The sequence below is a fragment of the Marmota flaviventris genome, chromosome 16 (assembly GCF_047511675.1).
Source record: "Marmota flaviventris isolate mMarFla1 chromosome 16, mMarFla1.hap1, whole genome shotgun sequence".
Classification (NCBI taxonomy): domain Eukaryota; kingdom Metazoa; phylum Chordata; class Mammalia; order Rodentia; family Sciuridae; genus Marmota; species Marmota flaviventris.
The window spans coordinates 65,834,406-65,857,018 of NC_092513.1; the positions used below are offsets into that span (position 1 = coordinate 65,834,406).

General features: G+C 38.9%; 1 protein-coding gene across 1 annotated transcript in view; it reads left to right on the forward strand.

Annotated features, from left to right (window-relative positions):
- Positions 1–22,613, forward strand: part of Afg3l2 (AFG3 like matrix AAA peptidase subunit 2) — a 44,709-nt gene that overhangs the window by 12,821 nt on the left and 9,275 nt on the right. Inside the window, exons 6-13 of the mRNA XM_027920269.2 lie at positions 6,568–6,642; positions 8,967–9,091; positions 11,737–12,010; positions 13,943–14,080; positions 16,898–17,051; positions 18,716–18,823; positions 18,917–19,042; positions 21,091–21,201. Coding sequence (XP_027776070.1) covers positions 6,568–6,642; positions 8,967–9,091; positions 11,737–12,010; positions 13,943–14,080; positions 16,898–17,051; positions 18,716–18,823; positions 18,917–19,042; positions 21,091–21,201 — 1,111 coding nt within the window. The remainder of the gene's footprint in view (positions 1–6,567; positions 6,643–8,966; positions 9,092–11,736; positions 12,011–13,942; positions 14,081–16,897; positions 17,052–18,715; positions 18,824–18,916; positions 19,043–21,090; positions 21,202–22,613) is intronic.

Below are 22,613 nucleotides of genomic sequence, written 5' to 3' on the forward strand. Positions count from 1 at the left end.
TAGTGTTAAATAGACATGGTGAAAGTGGACATTTTGCGTGGTTCCTGATTTTAGAAGAAAAGCTTCCAGTCTTTCACCACACTGTGTGTTTTGATGTATAGCTTTTATTGTGTTGATGTAACCTCTTTCTAGTTTGTTGAGATTTTTATTATAAGCGGATGTTAAATTTGGTCAAATGCTTTCTCAGGCATTATTTGAGATGACCATGTGGTTTTTCCCCTTTACTCTGTCAATGTGGTGTATGATGCTGATTGATTTTTGTACATTGAACCATCCTTACCTTCTAGAAATATATCCCACTTAGACATGAAGTATGTTATATTCCTTTTAATGTGCTGAATTTGGTTTGCTGATTTTTTTGATAGAGATTTTTGCACGTATGTTCATAATGTATATTGATTTATAGTTTTCTTTTTTGGTAGTGTCTTTGGCTTTAGTATCAGAGGAACACTGACTTCATAGAATGAGTTAAAAAGTGTTGTCTCTTCAGTTTTAAGAATTACTGGAGGGGCTGGGGATGTGGCTCAAGTGGGAGCGCGCTCACCTAGCGTGCTTGAGGCACTGGGTTCAATTCTCAGCACCACATAAAATAAAATATTGTGTCCACCTAAAACTAAAAAATAAATATTAAAAAAAAATACTGGAGTTAGTTTTTTTTAAAGTGTGGTAGATTTCACCAGTGAAGCCATGAGTTCCTGGGCTTTTCTTTATCAGAATTTTTATTACTGATTGAATATCCCTACTATTATAGGTCTGTTCAGATTTTTCTCTTTCTTCATAGTTTAGTTTTTGGAAGGTTTTGCATTTGCAGGAATATGTCAGTTTTATCCAGGTTATTCAATTTGTTGGCCTACAGTTGTTCATAGAACTTAAAAACTATTTTATTTCTGAAAATGAGTTATGTCCATACTTTCATTTCTGGTTTTAGTAATTTGAGTCCTCTCTTCTTTTTTTTGTTTGTTCGACTAGCTACTGTTTTGTTAGTGTTGCTAATTCCATCTCACCCCACTCCCCCAAAAAAACTACTTTTGGTTTGTTTTTCCTCTTTATTTTCCCACACTTTCATATTCTCTGGGCTTCAATCTTTATCATCTTCCTTCTGCCAGCTTTGGGGTTAGCTTGTTTTTTTCTCTGGTTCCTTGAATTGTAAAGTTAAGTTATTGACTTGAGTTCTTTCTTGTATGTTTATTTTTTTGGTACTGTGGAATTAACCCAGGGGTAGTTAACCATGGAGCCACATCTTCAGCCCTTTTTATTTTGAGACAGTCCTATTAAGTTGCTTAGGGCCTTACTTAGTTGCTGAGGCTGGTTTTGAACTTGCAATCCTCCTGCCTCCACTTTCCAAGCCACTGGGATCACAGGTGTACACCACTGCTCCTGGCTCTTTTATTTTTAAATGTACATTTTTACAGTTATAAACTCCCACCTTATTCTGCTTTTGCTGTGTCCTGTAAGCTTTGGTATGTTATTCTTGTCTGCGTTCATCTATATATTTTCCTTATATCCTTGTGAAATTTCTTCTTAGATCCATTGATTATTTAGGAGTGTGTTGTTTACTTTCAACAAATTTGTGATTTTCTGGTTTTCCTCTGTTACTGATTTCTAGCTCTGTACTGTTATAGTGGAGATACTTTGTATGATACCTGTTTTCAGAATCCATGGAGACTTAATCAGCTTTTGATTTATGTATTTGAGTGTTCCATTTTTATGTTTATAACCATTATAATGTCTTACTATGTTAAACCTTTTAGTAATATACAATGAATTTTGTCTCTCGTAACCATTTTTTATTTAAGGCTTATTTTTCCATCTTTCACTTTCAATCTATTTATTTGGACCTAAAGTGAATCTGAACAGCATATTGGATCATATTATTAAAATCTGTTCTCAGTCTCTTGTATTGATTAGAGAATTTAATCTATTTGTATTTAAAGTGTTTACCAATATTCGGGGACTTCTGTCATTTATTGTTTGTTTCCTATATGTCTTAGTGTTGCCTCTCATTTTCTGCATTAGTATCTTTGGTGTTTAGTTTTGTTTTTTTGTTTGTTTTTGGTAGTGAAATGCTTAAATACTTTTTCTTTTTATTCTAAAGCTTTATATATGGTTATCATGGGGGGGGGTACATTTTACATCCTAAAATTACAATTCTAATTTGAATTTATGCCTGCTTAAATTCTATAACATACAAAAAATTCTGCTTTCATACCCCATTTTTTTGGTCATTGGTGTCACAAGCTTATACTTGTACATCATATGCCCCAGAACATAATAATTCTTTTTCTTTTTTTTTTTTTTTTTTTTGGACCAGGGATTGAACTCAGGGGCACTTATCCACTGAGCCACGTCCCAAGCCCTATTTTGTTTTTGGTTTTTGGTTTTGGTTTTGGTTTTTCTCAATAGGACCATTTATTTTGGGGGTAAATACCATTACATGCATTAGAGGGCTTGATAAAAACCCTCGGTACGGAAAGTCTAAGTCATGTTTAATCTTTGGAGGATTTATATCTTAAATATCTTCACTTAAGGCACATTATATAAATATACACTGAATTTACCTCAGACCCATGAATTTCAAGGTGAAGTGGTGTCATGGTAATAGAGATGAACATTTCACAGGCATATAGATTACCTATAGAATATTGCACCTTTGACTCATTAAAATAATGTCCCCTTAAATATTTCTAGAAGACCCTAGGAAATGAATTCTTTGTTTTCAAGAAAAATTCTGCTCCCGTTGTGTGCAGTGTTTTCTCAGCCTATTGCTTCAGGTTTTCTGGCTACCTCTAGTGTTCTGCTGTGGTCCTTTGTCCCTGGAGGTCTCCAGTACTTGTGGAAAGCCCTGTTTTGTATTTTATTAGAGACAGGGTCTTCCCTGAGTTGCTTAACGCCTCACTTTTGCTGAGGTTGGCTTTGAACTTGCCATCCTCCTGCCTTAGCCTCCTGAGCCACTGGGATTACAGGCTTTTACCACCATGCTGGGCATAACCTAATAATTCTTTTAAATAAATACATCAGTCTCTTAAATTATGTAGAAAACAAAATATGGAGATACAAACCTAAGTTAGAGTAATATTAACTTTTACAATTTTTTTTGTGTATTCACCATTCTTGAGATCTTTCATTCTTCAAATGGCTTAGAGTTACTTTCTGTGATGTTTCTTCTTTCTTTTTGCAGGAATTGCTTGAACATTTCTTGCAGCACAGGTCTAGTAGTAAGGAACTCCCCTGGGCTTTTCTTTATCTGGAACTGGGTTAATTTCTCCCTTTTTTGAAGGACAGTTTTGTCAGGTATGTCATTCTTGGTTTACAGCTTCTTTAATTCTACCACTTTGATTATTGGCTCTGTGTCTGATGAGAAGTTTGCTCAGAATCATAGGTGATGAGTTGCTTCTCTTACTGCTTTTTTTTTTTTTTTTTAAGAGAGAATTTTAATATTTATTTATTCATTTTAGTTTTCGGCGGACACAACATCTTTGTTTGTATGTGGTGCTGAGGATCGAACCCGGGCCGCACGCATGCCAAGCGAGCGCGCTACCGCTTGAGCCATATCCCCAGCCCCTCTTACTGCTTTTGAGATTCTCTTTGGCTTTGAAGTTTTTGAATAATATATCTCAAATGTGGTCTCTCTGAGTTCATTTTATTTAGAATTCCTTGAACTTAGATGTTTTTATTCTTGTCTTTCATCAAATTTGGGGAGTTTTCAGCCATTATTTTTTTAAAATATTTATTTATTTATTAGTTGTAGTTGGACACAATACCTTTATTTTTATGCTGAAGATTGAACCCAGGACCACATGCTAAGCGAGCGCTCTACCGTGGAGCCACACCCCAGCCCAGTTTTCAGCCGTTATTAAAAAGAAACATTCTCTGTCCCTTTCCCTCTGTCTCTCATCCTTCCGTGACTCCTACGTTGGATGAGTTGGTCTGCTTGATGCTGTTCTGCAGATCCCTTTACTCTGTTCACTTTTCTTCAATTATTTTTTTCTTTCTATTCCTCAAATTCAGTAATTTCAGTTGTCCTGTTGTTCACTGGTTCTTTCTTCTACCAACTCAAAGCTGCCTTTGATTTCCTCTAATGAAGTTTTCATTAGAGTTATTGTACTTTTCAGCTCCAAAATTCCTGTTTTTCTCTTTTTGGGGGGCGCAGGAGTGGGGGGGAATACCAGGATTGAACTCAAGGGCATGCAACCACTGGACCACATCCCCAGCCCTAATTTGTATTTTATTTAGAGACAGGGTCTCACTGAGTTGCTTAGCTCCTTACGGTTGCTGAGGCCGACTTTGAATTCATGATCCTCCTGTCTGAGCCTCTGAGGTTATGGGCATCTGCCGCCATGTGCAGCGTAGGTTTTCTATCTCTTTATTGGTATTTGTTTTGCTCAAATATCTTGACTTTGTCCATTAGTTCTCTGAGCATTTTTTAATGGAGTCATTTTAAATTCTTGTCTAGTATATTTGCAATCAGGTCTTTCTCGGGGACAGTTCTGTTGGTTCACTTTTTATCTTTGAATGGGCAATGCTTATCTGTCTCTTTGTGTGCCTTGTGATTTTGTCATTGAAAACTAGACATTTGAACATTTGAATCTGATAATGTAACTGAATATCAGATTCTTCCTTTTCCCTCAGGGTTTACTGTGAGGTTTTTGTTTGTTTGTTTATTGTTGTTATTATCATGGGCTGTTTCAGTGCCCAGGATCAGATTTGCTGAGGTCTTTTCTGAACCTTAAGTCTTTCCCTTAACATACATGGTCTGATTTTCCCTGTATATGCAGTTGCTTTAAATGTCACAATCTTTAATATCTAACTCCAAAGTGGGGGAAAAGAGATAAATGAAGAAAATGGAAAAAAGGCAATGGCCTATTAGATTCCCTAGCATGCACTTCAGTCACAGGAGGGGACTACCACCTATTTGCTCCACTGTCATCAGAGGCAGCATTCAGAGCACAGATTCCTGGTCTGTGGAGGACAGGGTCCTTTAGCCTACCCTCATGCAAGCTTTATGGCAGCTGCTCCAGTGGCCTATCCTGGGCTGGGAGTGTGCTGCTACAGTGCTGACAGCTAAAGTTAACCGAAGTGAGCCACAGTTGACCAGCTAAGCCTCTAATAACTCCAAATTTCCAAAATAATTACAACAAACAGATTTTACCTATATAGGTGGGGAGGTAGATTCCTGGTGCTTCCTACTCCACCATCTTCCATCTACTCAGATTTTTTTCCCACCCATACTGTGATTGAACCCAGGGCCTTGTGCATGCTAGGCAAGCACTCTACCACTGAGCCATATCCCCAGCCCTTTTTTGTTTTATTTTGAGACAGGATCTTGCTAAATTGGTGAGGCTGGCCTCAAACTTGCAATCCTTCTGTCTCAACCTCATGAGTTGCTGGAATTACAGGTATGCACCACTGCCCTGGTTCTACTCAGATTCTTGAAACAAGTGTTTTTTTTTTTTTTTCATGAAAGTGAGGATGTTATATGCATAATTCTCAGATGTCGTGGGGAGCCAACATTCTCAAAAGTAACTCTTGTCTAGGTGTGGAAGGGGCTGCAGTAGTCCTTCCAAGAGTACTAACCAGTGCTTGAGAGGAGTCCCAGTGGTGCCAGCTCTCCTGACCCACTGGCTTTTTGGAGTCAGTCTGCCACTTCCCAGGCAGCTTTGTAGGGGATAGGGTTCTTTTCCCCATTCCTTTCCAGACCAAGAACAGTTCCTCCTCTAGGTCAGCTTCTCTACTTTCTGTTTGTCATTTGTATTTTTCAGATTTACTGGTAGAGCACATAGTGAGAAGTAGGCATATCTCAAAGGACTTCAATCCTGAACTAGTCCTTGGGAAGAGGTATTTAAGAATGTTCTTAAGAATCTGATACATTTAGTGATTAAAGAAAGCAACTTTTTATACTCATGGAGTGGCCAAAATTAAAAGGCTTTATAATCAAGTGATGGTGAAGATTTGGAGCAATAAGAATGTTTTGCTGGTACAAGTGAATTGGAGAGCCACTTGGCAATATTTTGTGATGTTGAAGGTATGGTCTACCCTGTTACCCAGCTGCACTTTGTCTGCCTATAGATATATATATTCCTGGGGACTTTTTGAAGGTATATGCAGGAAGCATTGTTTATAATGAAACAACAGGGAATGGGAAGGAACTTGGGGTGTACTCATCAAATGTAACATCCCACAGAATGAAACGTCAATGTGGTTAAACTGAACAAATGTGATATTGGGAGAGAAAGGAAAGGAATAGAAGAGTGGATAGAAAGCAAGACCTTTTTTTTTAAGTTTAAAAACAGGCCAAAGTGAGTGTGGATATCGTTCAGGGTTATATAGACGTGTAGTACAAGTGCAAGGGCAGGTTGAGGGAGACCTTCCCATGCATGCTGTCCCCTCTGGGAGAGGGTATGCTGGGGAGCCTCCCCAGTATTGGAGGTGGGAATGTGGGGCATCCTCCGATTCATGATTATTTTCTGTGTGTATGGAATGTCATCTTCATTTTAAGTGAGCTTAAAAGAAAATTTGAAGTATTTATTTAAATATATGTTTGAATGTTTAACTTTTTTAAATTTCCAGGTAGACAGACTGGAAGTGGTCAACAAGCGTTTTGTTCGAGTGACTTTTACGCCAGGAAAAACTCCAGTTGATGGGGTAAATAATTTTATTAATTGATGTGAATTAGTCATAACTTTGCAGATTGAGAGCTGAGAGAAAACACCACTCACGTTGCAGCGGTGTGATGTACCCTGACAGGTGGGAATATGTGGTGTGAGTTAGTGCTAGGGGCTGCACCTCTGACTCACTCCTGGTGATGCCCATACTACTGGGAGGTGCTCCACAGAGTCTGATGAGAGCCAAGCACTCAGCGTCTTGCCCCGTGGATAGTTGGTGCTGAGTTAGGGGCTGTTCAGGCAGGTGTGGTTAACCTGCTAGGTACATGTTTTAGGGTAAGAAACCACATGACTTTTTATCTTTGTCAGGAAACAACTTACCAAGAGCTATTGTTATTTAAAACTTCTCATCTTTTATTTTTAGGTGTGTAGAGAGAACTTCCTTGCTCAGTAACACTGATTGCTGGGAAGAATATGGAATGACATGTTGATGTCTTCTGAGTTTTGTATCTTAATTTTTTTTTTTAATCCACTTAACCACTGAGCCACATTCCCAGCCCAATTTTGTATTTTATTAGATACAGGGTCTCACTGAGTTGCTTAGTGCCTCACCATTGCTGAGGCTGGCTTTGAACCTGCGATCCTCCTGCCTCAGTCTCCTGAGCTGCTAGGATTACAGGCATGCACCACACTATGCCCAGCTTAAATCACCACTTTTTTAAAAAAAATGATTGCAGGTTAAAGGAGAGCAAAGTTTTTTTGTGTGTTATAAAATGAGACTAATACTTGTAAAGTGCCTGGAATATAAGCACTATTTTTATCTAGTCAAACTCCATAAATATGAGTCCTTACAAGTATTAGCATCTTGTGGTTGTGCAGAGAGGCAGTTTGACAATGCTTAGGACACTGCCTCTGGACCCGGACTCCTAGGGTCAGATCCCAGCCTCTGCCTCTTATTCTGTACATAACCATGGGCAGGTTAAGTCACTCTCATGGCTTCTTTTTTTCTTTTATTTATACTGGACATTAAACTCATCGGTACTAGACCACTGAGCCACATCCCAGCCCTATTTTTTTATTTTATTTAGAGACAGGGTCTCACTGTGCCTCACTTTTGCTGAGGCTGGCTTTGAGCTTGTGATCCTTCTGCTCTAGCCTCCCAAGTTGCTGGGATTATAGGCATGTGCACCACGCTGCCCCTGGCTCATGGTTTCTTATCTGTAAGAATTAGAGCTTGGGCTAGGGTTGTAGCTCAGTGGTAGAGTGCTTGTCTAGCACATATGAGGCACTGGGTTCAATCCTCAGCACCACATAAATCAATAAATAAATAAAATAAAGGTATTGTGTCCATCTTCAATTAAAAATATTTTTTAAAAAAGAATTGAAGCTCATTTTCAACCAGTAGATACTAATACTATACAGAATACATTTAGACTCGTGTCCATGGGTTCTGTATCCATAGATTCAGTCAACTACAGATTAAAAATATTTGGAAAAAAATTGCATCTTCAATGAACATGTACAGATGTCTTTCCCTGTCATTTCCTAAACAGAGTATAATAACTTTGTAGCATTTACATTGTGTATTAGTATTTTAAATAATCTAAAGATGAATTAAATTACTTTAGGAGGAGGCATGTAGATTATATGCAAAAACTATGTCATTTTATAAAAGGGATTGAGCATCTGCAGATTTTGGTATCTGTAGATACCAAGGAGTGGTTGTACTTGTGTGCTGTAAAGTAGCCATCCCCCCTAGTCCCCTAGGTGTCCTTTCCTATGGCACTCAAGACTTCCCGACTCTGGGGAACTGAAGGGTGCTGCTGGACAGCTTGGCACTTCTATTCCGATTGTACATGCTAGTGTTTTTTCTAATGATTCATATTTTGACTGTCACCCTGTTCCTTCTTCTTGGGATGGTTCTCGAGATTGACTTGATATATTTAAAGGACTTAGAACAGTACCACGCACTCAGTAATTGCTCAGTGAGCTTTTAGCTATTATTGTCATACACATTTGTTTTCAGTTTGGGAACAAGATGCTAGGAAATAAAGAAGAGAAAAAGAATGAATATGTATCTAAAAATAGGGTTATCTTTTCAAATAGGACTTTTTATTCTGTTCTTTGAATTTATAATTTTAGAGCCACGGGAAAATACTCCTAAAGAAATGCTTATTTGCTAAGGACTACCAAATGTTCTGAGTGATTTAATCACCAAGTCATTAAAACCAGGCTCTATTACTGCTATTTTTAAAATTTGTAAATCTTTACTGTTTCTGAAAACTTCAAAAAGTCAGCTCTCCAAGTGAATCACATCATTTGTTCCACTTCATTCTTAGGGTATTTGTTTTTCTGTTTTTATAGCAATATGTGTGGTTTAATATTGGCAGTGTAGACACCTTTGAGCGGAATCTGGAAACCTTACAGCAGGAATTGGGCATAGAAGGGGAAAATCGGGTGCCTGTTGTCTACATTGCTGAAAGTGATGGGTAAGAAGTACTTTTTAAATCGTTTTGAAAACTGTTTGCTGTGATGGTTCATCATGTCCTATGTCACTAGGTAGTAAAGTTACACATTAGATTCTCAAACAGCCCTTTCTCAGTTTGGCCAGAGTTTAAAACAATCACTAGTAACTTAGTTTGTGTACATGAATGATTCGTTTCCTACACATTGACATTTGTCTTGATTAAGCAATGGTTTGATTATTAACATCCAATGTATTGTTGACATAGAGTTTCAGCATAAAGAGTCTTTCATATAAGAGTAGCATTTCTATCTTTTTTTTTTTTTTAAGATTTATTTATTTATTTATTTGTGGTACTGGAGATTGAACCCAGGGCTTTGTGCATGCGAGGCAAGCACTCTACCAACTGAGCCATATTCCCAGCCTCCATTTCTACCTATTTTAACAATCATTTTTACATTTATATTTCATAGAGTTTTCCAGGATTTTTAAGTGATTCTTCCTCTCTCATCAGAGCTACTTCTTCCCTTGGGGGTTATTTGTCTTTAATAACCCCACTTACAAGTCTTAATAGCTGCTCCATGTATTCAAACAGTTTTTGGGCTGGGGGTGAGGCTCAGTGGGTAAGCACTTGTTTAGCGTGCATGAAGCCCTGGATTCCAGTTCCAACAGCAGAACCAGTCTTTGAGCTCATTTGGAAGTTATGTTGCCTTAGAGTGCTCATCCACATGCACCCAAGAGAACCATTGGCAATTACCTCTTTTGTATTGAATGCAGAAGGTACCCCTAGCCATAGAATTACTCGTTCTAGAGCAAACCAGAAGTCTTAATTTTTTTGTATATGTAAGAAGAGCAAAAAATAACCTGATGGTTAGTATGTTAACTGCATTGGTGGTGTCACTCAGATTTAAGGATTTCTGGAGTCTTGGGTACATAGACTTGCAGTCTATCTGCATCATGTGATGCTAGGTAGTTGTGGTGATGATGGTTCAGGGAGGATTTATCCCCAGCTCTGAGGCTATAAGGTGTAATGACTTTGTAGGCTGCTGCTGCAATGTTACATGGGTTAAATATTCCTTATCTGATGTATTGGGACCAGAAGTATTTCAAATTTCAGATTTTTGGAATATTTTGCATAGATTTTATCAGTTGGGCATCTCTAATCAGAACTCTAAAATGCTTCAAAATCCTTAAATTTTTAAGCATCATGTTGGTGCTCTGAAAGTTTTCAGATTAGGGATGCTCAGAATCTGTACAGACTTCTACTGTACCATTCTTAAAACTTTTCTTATCAGTGTAGCTTTTTTTTTTCTTTTTCTCCAGAAATAAACCAAAGATAAATTTTTCATGGTTTTCACTGCTTGCTTTAGCAGCATTGAAAATTTTGTAATAAAAAAATTAGAAAGCAAGGAAGGGGCTGGGACTATGGCTCAGTAGTAGAGCAGTCACCTGGCATGTGTAAGGTACTGGGTTCGATCCTTAGCACCAGATAGAAATAAAATAAAGGTATGTGTTCACCTACAACTAAAAAAATACATATAAAAAAATTAGAAAGCAAATCCTGGTTTTTGTTTTGATTTTGACCTAAATCACATGCAAAATTTTAATCTAAATTGCTGAGTAAGTTCAACTAAATTGTATTAACCAATATAAACAATACCTGTACCCACGGTTAGTTTGAAATAAATATTATTAAGACAAAAAGAAAGCATAATGCATCCCCCAGGCTTTAAGTCATTCAAGCGTCTCTCTGGAAGGCAAGCACCATGTTGGAGGGGACCCTCGAGTCTGTTAAGCCTGCAAGGAATGGTCTGTGCAGCATTTGGTAGGAGGGAAGTGTAAACATGTATGCATTACTTTTGGAACTGATGTTTTTCAATTAAAATAGATCTGACATTTGCAGGACATTTCTTTAAAATAGCTTGATGTATCCCCCAAAAAAGAACTGGAATTTCCACTCAGGTTAACACCAGGATAATGTTAAAATTCTTTTTTTTTTTTTTTAATAATTTTTTTTTTTAAAGAGAGAGAAAATTTTTAATATTTATTTCTTAGTTTTCGGCAGACACATCTTTGTTTATATGTGGTGCTGAGGATCAAACCCGGGCCGCACGCATGCCAGGCGAACGCGTTACCACATCCCCAGCCCAATGTTAAAATTCTTGAGTAATTCAAAAGAAATTTCTTTGAAACCCAGATATAATGATAGCAAATAATAGTACTTTGCTTAAATGGTGGTTATTGGGATAAATATTAATAAAATATTGATAGACGGTATACATGTTAAGAACAGATTTCTCTCTGGTATCATCTTTTGTGATTCCCCACCAGTGGTGATAACACCAAGATTCCCCATGTGCCTCAGATAAAATACTAGAATGTTTAGATATTAAAAAAATTAAAAATGGGGGCTGGGGATGTGGCTCAAGTGGTAGCGCGCTCGCCTGGCATGCGTGCGGCCCGGGTTCGATCCTCAGCACCACATACAAACAAAGATGTTGTGTCCGCCGAGAACTAAAAACTAAATATTAAAAAATTCTCTCTCTCTCTTCTTAAAAAAAAAAAAGAAAAAAAATTAAAAATGGTTGCAGTCACATTTGAAGCAGCTGTGGAAACGTGTGTACATTGCAGAACAGTCTTAGCAACATCCATGTCCTGTCCTCCCTCTAGCTCGTTTCTGCTGAGCATGTTGCCTACAGTGCTCATCATCGCTTTTCTCCTATACACCATAAGAAGAGGGCCTGCAGGCATTGGGCGAACTGGCCGGGGCATGGGTGGCCTCTTTAGTGTTGGGGAAACCACAGCCAAGGTCTTAAAGGACGAAATAGATGTGAAATTCAAAGATGTGGCTGGTTGTGAGGAAGCCAAGCTGGAGATCATGGAATTTGTAAATTTCTTGAAAAACCCGAAGCAGTATCAAGACCTAGGAGCAAAAATCCCAAAGGTAAAGTGAACCTTCAGAAGATTAACTCAGAAACCTTTTGAAGTATTTCTTTGTCTCTGAAGTTGTCATTTTATGAAGTTTGAATATTTTAAGTAGCTACTTGTCTTAGTTTCTAACTTGAGTGTTTTGTTCTGTTTTTCTATGTATGTATGTTTGTATGTGAGTGTGCTTTGTTGTTGGATGGATTTTGTTTGTCCCTGAAAGAATTTGTTTTTTCGCTTGACAGCCTTTCCCAATCTACTTCTCCCTCCAGTCTGATTTAGACACCACACCCTCAGCAACATAGTCCCCTAGAGCTTATCACACTCTGCTGTCCCCACATACCCCCCTTCCAAAGACACCTGTGGACCATCTGCCTCAAAGGTCCTGGCTCAGGGGATGATGAGGAGAGACAACACTAATGGTCACCTTCCCTGCTGCCAGCAGATACCTGTGGCCACTGTGCCAGGGACAGCTCCTGTACCTTAGGGCTGGTCCTGACCCAGGACTAGGCACAAAATAGAAACTCTGTATTTATTGAGTATATCAACTAGCTGCTCAGTAAATGAATTTATAAAAAACGTCTAATCGGTTTATAGGGCTGGGGATGTGGCTCAAGTGGTAGCACACTCGCCTAGCATGTGTGAGGCACTGGGTTCAATTCTCAGCACCACATAAAAATAAAATAAAGACATTGTGTCCACCTAAAACTAAAAAATAAATATTTTTTTTTAAAAATCTGGGCTGGTGTTTTGGCTCAGAGGAAGAGCACTCGCCTAACATGCATGAGGCACTGGGTTCCATCCTTAGCACCACATAAAAATAATGATAATAAAAAAAGGTATTGTGTCCACCTACAACTAAAAAAATTAGTGGTTAAAAAAAATCTGTTTATAATCCTTTAGTAAAGTTTACTTTAAAGGAATTCTTTGTACTGTGAATTGTTTCCTTGATTTTCATTTCCTATTTATATGGATAAAAAATCATGTCTCATGATTTTATGCTTTGCTGTCACCTAACACCCATTTGTATCATATCTAGGCATCTCTACAACTTAATAGTTTTTATATTGTTTAAATAAACCATTTTTTCTTGTTAACTTCATCATCGGTATTTTTATTTTTTAATTTTTTATCCTACTTCTGAGACTTTCTTTTTTCCCATCCTGGTACTGGGAATTGAATCCAGGGGTACTCTACCACATTCTCAGTCCTTATTTTGTTTCATTTATTTATATAAATACCTTTATTTTTTATTTTTATGTGGTGCTGAGGATCAAACTCAGTGCCTCACACATTGCTAGGCAAGCACTCCACCACCAAGCTACAGCCCCAGCCCCTTTTTAAATGTTTGTTTGTTTGTTTGTTTGTTTGTTTTGGTGCTGAGGATTGAACCCAGGGCCTTGTGCATGGGAGGCAAGCCCTGTTTTGTATTTTAATAGAGGGTCTCATTGAGTTGCTTAGCGCCTCACCATATTGTTGAGACTGGCTTTGAACTCGTGATTCCCCTGAGCTGCTGGAATTATGGGTGTGTGCCACCGCAAGAGAGGACACTATTTATAGCTAGTCACTTAATGGAAAATAAAATAAAAATGAATTCATACAGTTGGTTTAAAATATACATTTATCTCTGCTAAAAATGTTCTGACTTATACATGGAAGGTAGAAGTCAGTGGTTGAAATTAGTTATTGTCGGGATTCAAAAGCCAATTTTACTTGTAAACAATAAAAGAATTATGTGAATTGGGAGACATAGTTTGCATTTGTCTCCTTGAATTATTCAAATAAGTCTCAGTTGGTTCATTAGTAAATTCCTTGCTGACGTCACCTTTTTAAATATACTATTAGAAGGCCTAAAAATCTAAAAGGGAAGTATTTAAGATTTTAACATATATCAGTAAGACTTAAGAGACAGAGTTATACCTTGAATAATTTCTCTTTTTTGAATCTGAAGGGTGCCATTCTCACTGGTCCTCCAGGCACGGGGAAGACACTGCTAGCTAAGGCCACTGCTGGAGAAGCCAACGTCCCCTTCATCACTGTTAGTGGATCTGAGTTTTTAGAGATGTTTGTTGGTGTGGGTCCAGCAAGAGTAAGTCTGGTTCTTTTCCTCATCTTCCTTATCCCCGTTTATTCTCCCCACATGGTGACTTGGCGAAGATGCCCCTGCCCTCAGGGTCTCCAAAGGAACCTCCCACCGGTCACTGCCTTGAGTACTAAGGACAAGCTTGCAGCAAGGCCTGTGACGTCAGCTCACCTTCCCAGACCAACCAGAACACAGTTTGGGCCCTAAAATGATTCTCACTTACATGCTTCAAGAAGTGGCTTTGATTTGTGGATTATTATTATTTTATAATAGCTTTATTAAGACATAATTAACATGCTGTAAACTTCACTACCTTAAAGTCAAGTCTACAGCTAAATAGCTTAGGGTACATTCAAACTTATGCAATATCACCACAATTAATTACACAACACTCATCCCCTTGAAAAGCAGCCCTAGAACCCTAGGCCCTTTGTTACCCTCTCCTCTTACCCCTCCCAGCCCTAAGCAAACACTCATCTACTTCTGTTTGTAGGTTTTCCAGTTACAGATATTTTATATAAATGGAATTGAACAGTATGTGGTCTTTTTTTGTTTCGTTTTGTTTTTTTGAACTGGGGTCTCACTGTGTAGCCCAGGCCGGGCTCAGACTCTTTCTGCCTCAGCCTTAGTAGCTGGAGGATACACGTGTTCACCACCATACCCAGTAATATGTAAAGCTCTGTGTTTTACTTTGAGAGGAACCGCAGAATTTTCCAAAGTACCTGTGCCTTTCACATTCCCTTCAGCAGTGTGTGAAGGTTCTTGATTCCTTCACATCCTCACTGTCACTTGCTGTTACCTGACTCTGATTGTAGCCACCCTAGTGAAGGTGATGTGGCATCTTGTTTTGCTTTTGATTTGCATTTCATCGATGACAAGAAATGTTGAACGTTTTCTTTTTTGGGGTGGGGCATGAATCCAGGGCCTTATGCATGCTAGACAAGTGCTCTACCACTGAGCTATATCCCCAGCACTTTTGGTTTTATTTTGAGACAGAGTCTTGCTAAGTTGCCTAGGCCAACCTGGAATTTGCCATCCTCCTGCCTTAGCCTGGCAAGTCACTGGGATCACAGGCATGTGTCACGGTGCCTGGCTCAGTGTTGGGCATTTCTCATCTGCATATGAGCCATTTTCAGACATTCCTCAGAGAGATGTCTATTTAGATTCTTTGCCTGTATTTTAATTTGTCCTTTTCTTATTGACCCTGGATACTACCTTCTAATAAGATATGTGACTTGCCGATATTTTCCCTATTCTATGGGTTGTCTTTTCACTCTTTTTGATAGTGAAGCACAGAAGATTTTAATTTTGATTCTGTTCATCTCTCTCTTCTTTGTGGTTCTACCAAACTGAAGGCCATGAATGTTTACCTATTTTTTCTTCTAATAAGTTTACAATGATGGATCTTACATTAATGGATTCACACAAGTTTATAAGGCAGATAAGTCTTAGGAAGATAGGAGAACAAGGGGGTGTGGAATTTTATAATGAAGGGCCATGCGATCTGATGTGGATCAGGAGAAGTTGAAGGTAGGAGAGGACCTATGAGGAGTGGAAATGTGAGGCAGTGGGCTGGAGAACTGAGAAGTGAGTGAAGTGTTGGTTGGATACGACACATAGGATGTACATGGCTGGCTATTCCGAGAAGCAGAAGTGGCCAGAAAGTAGAGGCTGAGGCTGATTGTTCAGAGTGTATCTGGACAAAGCTAGCCTTGTCAGAGTGGACCAAAAGGTGCTGGAAGAGGTAGTCAGGGACCTGAGAGGAACCGCGTAGATGTGGAAATCACTCAACAGAGAGTGCTTGGGAGAACATCAGACCTGCAGGAGTACCTTGGCAAGGGGAATGGGTATGCCTGCCACATGGTGTGAGTGTCACAACAAGAGTGTTTTTTTCAGCAGAATTATTTTGACAGTGGTAGTGGGGCATAAGGCAGACAGACCCCCAACTCTGACTAGGAAAGGAAGACATAGACCCCTGTACTTGAGAATTTTGCAGGTTCTGGTTAAGGTACGGAGGTAAAGGGATGAGCTTGAAGACAGAGGGCCTATTGATCACAAATATGGAGCTGGGAGCAAGGGAGGCAATGAGGGTTTGAGTTCTCTCAGGGGATGTTTTCAGAGCCTTGTTGGAATGAAAGTCCAGAAACTCAGGCAGAAAGGATGAGAGGAAGCCTTTAGAAAGGGAAATGAGGCCCAGGGGGCTTGTCTCTTACAAGCACCAAGGACTAGTGGTGAGGCAGTGGGGTGGCTTCTCCTGTTCATGGCTTGAGGGGTCCTGCTCAGTGGGACAGTCTGGGTACAGGGGCAGACAGCAGCTGCTCTGTCATAGTGGCGCTGGGGGCAGGAGCGCTGTTGGTTGCTCTGCGCTAGTGCCTGGAACAGCCGTGGGCTTGGAACATCCTTGCCTTTACTTCCTATGTAAGCACGACCTAGACAGTCACTGCTGGAGGCATGAAGCAGGAGCCCTGAAGAAGCCTCAACTTTCCGAACATGAAGTTTACAGGTCTACTATGTTGTCTTTTAATAGGGCAAAATATCTAATGCTTTTTGTTGATATTATAAAAATAGCAGATATTGTTAGTATTTATTACATTTCAGTTATATATGGATTATGGAAATAGTATTTGCTCACCTTAAATCGGTTACTTTATTATTATTACTCGCCCTTCTTTGCTACTTGTAACTCTTAAATATGAATGTACACTGTGAAAATCAAAAAGGATGTCTTCATGGAATGAGAGACTTGAGTTGATTTTTTTTTTTTTTTTTTTAAGATGAATGACATTCATTTGTCCTGTGGCTTTGTGCTTCTCCTTTGTCAAGGTCCGAGACTTATTTGCCCTTGCTCGAAAGAATGCCCCTTGCATTCTCTTCATTGATGAGATTGATGCAGTGGGAAGGAAAAGAGGGCGAGGCAATTTTGGAGGACAGAGTGAGCAGGAGAACACACTCAACCAGCTGCTGGTGGAGATGGATGGTGAGTGGTCAAGCTTTTGGTGTTTTAAACTGCACTTTCTAATTATTTTATATATCTCTAATGTGAAAATTATTATTACAAAACCAAGTTCAAAAAAATCAAAATCAAACTTCTTTTTAAATGCTCTTTTACACCAAAACAAATAATAACAAACTATTATGACTGTGTATTTATCTCTTGTGCATTGAATAAGAGATAAATTATGAACATTATAATCTTATTATTAAAATCACCTATGATCCTGGAACATCAGGAAAACTCAGGGATAACCAAGTGTGAATTTGGTGACCAAGTTAAAAAAAAAAAAAAGATGAATAACCCCTGACCTGCCCACCATCACAGTGCGGCAGTACAGTGCACAATGTAGAGTGGCAGTTGTTTCCCCTTACGTCTTGGGCTGACTGGGAGCTATGGCTTCCTGCTGCTTCCCAGTGTTGCACGAGAAGATCAGACTACACAGCACTCGCCCAGGAAAGAGCCAGATCCAAAGTCTGAAGTAACAAAGCCTGTTGCTTTGACACCATTGTAAAGTTGAAAAATCACAAGTTGAGGACCATCACTGTGCTGCTTGACCAAGAGAGCAGTTTTTCCATGTTAGTCAGCTTGTCTTTCATTTAGGAAAGCCAATTTCCTGGGCATGCCATATTCCTCCTGCTGGGTTGTTTGTGCAGAAAGAGGAAGCACAGTGCCAGGTATCCAGCTGGCTTGGATGGGAACTAGACACAGCATCAGAATGAGAAGGTAGTGGACGGGGTATGAAGCTCAGTGGTAGAGCACTTGCCTGTTGTGTGCAAGGCATGGGTTTGATCCCCAGCACCATAAGGAAAAAGAGAAAAAAAAAAAAGGAAAGAAAGTAATACAGGTTCTGCTCTATTCTGTAGCAGTCAGTTCAAGTTTAGAATGATGAGATCAAATCAGCCCAATAACTCTTTCAATGCTAGTGTCCTAAGAGTTAATGTGTGGGCAGACATTGAACCTACTAGAACTGAGCATCTCAGTGGGAAGAAGAGGTGGGAGATTGAGCTGACATATTTGCCTTCAAATATACAGTTACTTATTCCTGTGGCCCAGGGCATCACAAAAGTTGACAATATTTCGTAAGTTTCTACTTGAGTAAATTAAAATCTTTGATAATTTGCCTTTAGAAAATATTTTGAATGTTTCTAAAAACAAAATGTGTTTGTGGTAATAGATGTGCCAGTTATCATGAGCTGATCTTCACATATTTTATTCATGTATTGAAATGGCACACACCTGTAATCCCAGCAACTCAGGAGGCTGAGACAGAAAATGGCAAGTTTGAGAGTAGCCTCAGCAACTTAGCAAGACTGTCTTAAAAGATAAAATGGACTGGAGATGTGGCTCAGTGGCAAGTTGCCCCTGGGTTCAATCCATAGTACCAAAATAAAATACACTACTATACCAAATAAATATGTACAACTGTATGTCAGTTAAAAATAAATGTTATTATTTTAAAAGAACTCTTAAGTTTAATACATGATTCTTGTTGTTAAGAACAACATGAATAGTAAGAACAATTCGGGTTTGTGACTCAACCATGTTGGATGTAGCTGGGGCCTTGGGTGCTCATCCTTCTCCACAGATGCACTTGTTCTCTGCCCCATGCTGTTTAATCAATTGCATTTTCACTATCATCTTTTCAGGTTTTAACACAACAACAAACGTAGTCATTTTGGCAGGCACCAACCGGCCAGATATCCTGGATCCAGCGCTGATGCGGCCAGGGCGCTTTGACAGGCAGATCTTCATTGGTGAGATGATGTCCACTGGGTTGGTGCCACCATCTGTGGGTTTAGATGTGACTGTCTCACTGTGACTTTTTTCCTTAAAAATAATGTCCAAAGGTCCACCAGACATAAAAGGAAGAGCCTCTATTTTTAAAGTTCATCTCCGACCACTGAAACTGGATAGCACCCTAGAGAAGGAAAAGCTGGCCAGAAAACTGGCCTCTTTAACTCCAGGGTTTTCAGGTGAGTAGAAATAGTCACTGTCCTCTTTCTAGTGCTTTTAAGTCACTGACATGTACCAGTTCACTTGGATGCTCTCACCTTAGGACTTCATAAGTAATTTTTACCTTTAAATTATGGGAAATTTTGACATAGAATTAGAGGAGATAGTGTAGTGAGCCTATTAGCACCCATCAGTAGCTTCAGATAAGGTCACTGGTTCACGTCTAGTACCTTACCCACTTCCCTCTGATGGCAGATTTTTTTTATGGACAAATATTGAAGGAATTATTCCCAAGTGCTTTTTTTTTTTAATTCTACTGAGATAAAATTAACATGCCATAATATTCATCAGTTAAAGTATATAATTCAGTGGTGTATTAGCTTCGTTGCTTCTGTGACCAGAAGACTTGACAAAAACAATTTGAGGAGTTTATCTGGGGGCTCACAGTTTCAGAGGTCTCAGTCCAGTCAGCCAACTCAGTTGCTCTGGGCCTAGGGTAAGGCATAAACATGGCTGAGGAAAGCAGCTGGGGACATGGCTCCAGGAAGCAGAGAGAGAGCTCTACTCAACAAGGACAAAATATAATCCCTAAAGGCATACCCCCAGGGACTACCTCTTCTAGCCACACCCCTCCTTCAGTCTCTGTAGATTTCTTATTCTGGACATTTTGTGTGACTAGAGTTACATGACATGTTGCCTGGTTTGTGTTTACTTGGCACACTGTTTTCACGGTTCATCCATGCTTATAGCAGATATCAGAACTGCATTCCTTTTTATGACCAAATAGAATTTCATTGTGTGGATATTCCGCATCTTGCTTGTTCATTCATCAGTTGATGGATTTTTAAGTGGTTTCCATCTCTAGGCTCTTATATCATTCATCTACAGATGTTTGTGTGGGTTTATATTTTCATTTCTCTTGGTTATGTACTTAGGATTGGGAAGTCTGCTTAACTTTTTGAGGAACTACTGGACTGTTTTCCAAAGTAGCTGCACCATGTTATATTTTCACCAGCTGGTTTCTCCACTTCCTCATCAGCACTTATCCACATTTGATTATAATTATCCTAGTATGTGTGCAGTGGTATCTCATTTAGGTTTTGATTTGCATTTGCCAGGTGACTAATGATATTGAGTATCTTTTCATGTGCTTATTCTAAGAAATCTTTAGTGTAAGATAAGATTCTTTTTTTTTCTCATTCTCTTTCTCCCTCCTTCCAAACTCAAAATGAAAAGTAACGTATGAGAATTATGAGACTATAACTGTATGGTCAGAAGATAGTCATCTTGAATATCCCAGGAATCCTAATTACTTATTCCTTGTCTTTAGAATTAAATTTGTAATGTCTTAATATTTATTTATTGAGCACATATATTGTGCTGTAGCTCCTTCGTGTTTATATATATATATATATATATATAATTTGAAAAATTGATTTGAAGGCACTTAATAATCTCAAAAGCATTTGGCATGGGCATGTTGGCATATGCTTATAATCCCAGGGACTTGGGAGGCTGAGGCAGAAGAATTGCAACTTAGCCAGCTTCAGCAACTTAGCGAGGCCCTAAGCAACCTAATGAGACCCTGTGTCAAAATGAAGAAGGGTGGGGATGTGGTTCAGTGGTTAGGCTCCCTGGGTTCAGTCCCTGTAACCCCAAAAAAAGAAAAAAAAAAAACACTTGGCATGCTTTCCAAAATGTTTACATTTAGTTGTTTGAGTGAATGTTTTGATGCTTGTCTTTATCATTTTATGTAAACATGCTACATAATAGGCACATAAGTCATCTTCCCAGCAGAAATGGTGAAACTAAATACTGTCTTAGTTTATTGTTATGTAGCTTTATGGCCTATAGTATAATAGTTGTCTGTAATTATTTATTCACTACTAATGTGTATATATCATTTTGGAGAGCCTAGATTGTATCAGGCCAGTACTAAGTACTAGAATAGCTTGGAATTATGAATAAGCTATATTTTCAACTAAAACCCTTAGCCAGTCCACTGCTGATTGAGAGGTTAACTCGGTTTATGTTGGTGGGTCAGCTGTTCTCCATGCTTATTTTGTAGGAGCTGATGTTGCCAATGTCTGTAACGAGGCTGCTTTGATTGCTGCAAGACACCTCTCTGATTCCATAAATGAGAAACACTTTGAACAAGCAATTGAGCGAGTGATTGGTGGTAAGGCAACTGAAGATGTCTCAGGCCAGAAGGCTGGTACAACAAATATGAGGCCAGCAGGTTCTGTTTTGGCAAAACTAGAAGCAAAGAAAGTGTTTCCTGTGCCTGTGTGAGGTCTGCTCTATGCATTCTTTGTACCCAAACCCTGTTTCCCTTGCCCTGAGGTGGCTCTTGCCTGTTCACCGTGCTGCCACCATAAGCCAAAGCCATAAGCGATCATTTTATAATAAGACAACATACGGAGAAAACAAAAAACCCTGTGATACACTATGGGGAAAAGACTTTGTTTATTCAGATGAGCAAGAAGTATTTATCAGGGCAGCTCAGTGATAGAGCACCTGCTCAGCATGCACAAGGCCCAGGGTTCAACCTGCAGCCCTGCAAAAAGAAGAAGAAGAAAAGCAGTTATGGAAAACAGAGGACTTGTGAATTCACCCTTTATAACTTTGACCCTGACAGCTCTGTAGAATACATTTGTCTTGGGTTGTGTCGTTGTGGACTTTTTTTTTTTAATCTTTTAATCTCCTTAATATGTTATCAGTTGAGAAACTGTCTCAGATGAATTATTTTGAGCACAGCAGAACTACTTCTGCCACAGTGCAGTGGTTTGCACTAATAAAACTATGTAAAATAAGGTTTTACACCGCAAGAGTACAAAGGGAGGTTCAGCACTCCCTCTCTTCAGGCCCAAGAAGAATCATGCTTAGACTGAAGGTCCTTCCTGTACTCCATAGTAAACCTGGGCTCCACATGGGCTCCTCTGGACTCTGTCCCTGAGGTTACCTTCTCTGCTCTGTTCTACTTTGTTGGCTAACTCTTTAATCCCATGGGTTTCTGGGTAGTATAACGGGTGCATTGGTCTAGCCAGCTCTGAGTAGGTATTTCTAGCTCTATAACTAGCTCAGCACTTTTTTTTTTTTTTTTTTATCATCTCCCATCCATTAGGAAGAGACTCCAATTGGTCTCTTGTGGCAAGCATCATTATTTACCCATGACTTAATGATCCTGAATACTCAAGAGTAAGCATGATAATCTTTCCAGAGTTCTTTCTTTTCTACCAGTTTTATTTTATTTTAACCTAACTACTGAATTTTATTTTACATTTCTGTTTATTTCCCCAAACAGGATATGTGGCCTAAAAGAGTGGGAGAGTTAGGATAAAGGGGGCCTGGATAGTGAATGCATTTTTGCTATAGTTGGATACTGCAAACTTGATCCTTAATTCTTTTTTTTTTTTTTTAATTTTTTATTGTTGGTTGTTCAAAACATTACATAGTTGATCCTTAATTCTTGATTAAGAATTTTTGAATTGTCGTGGGAAGTCTTCAATGTACATTTTACTTTAAAAAGGAGTGCATAGCATTTTATAACTGTGTTTTAATGTCATTGTCCCTAAATTAGTTGTTTAGGAT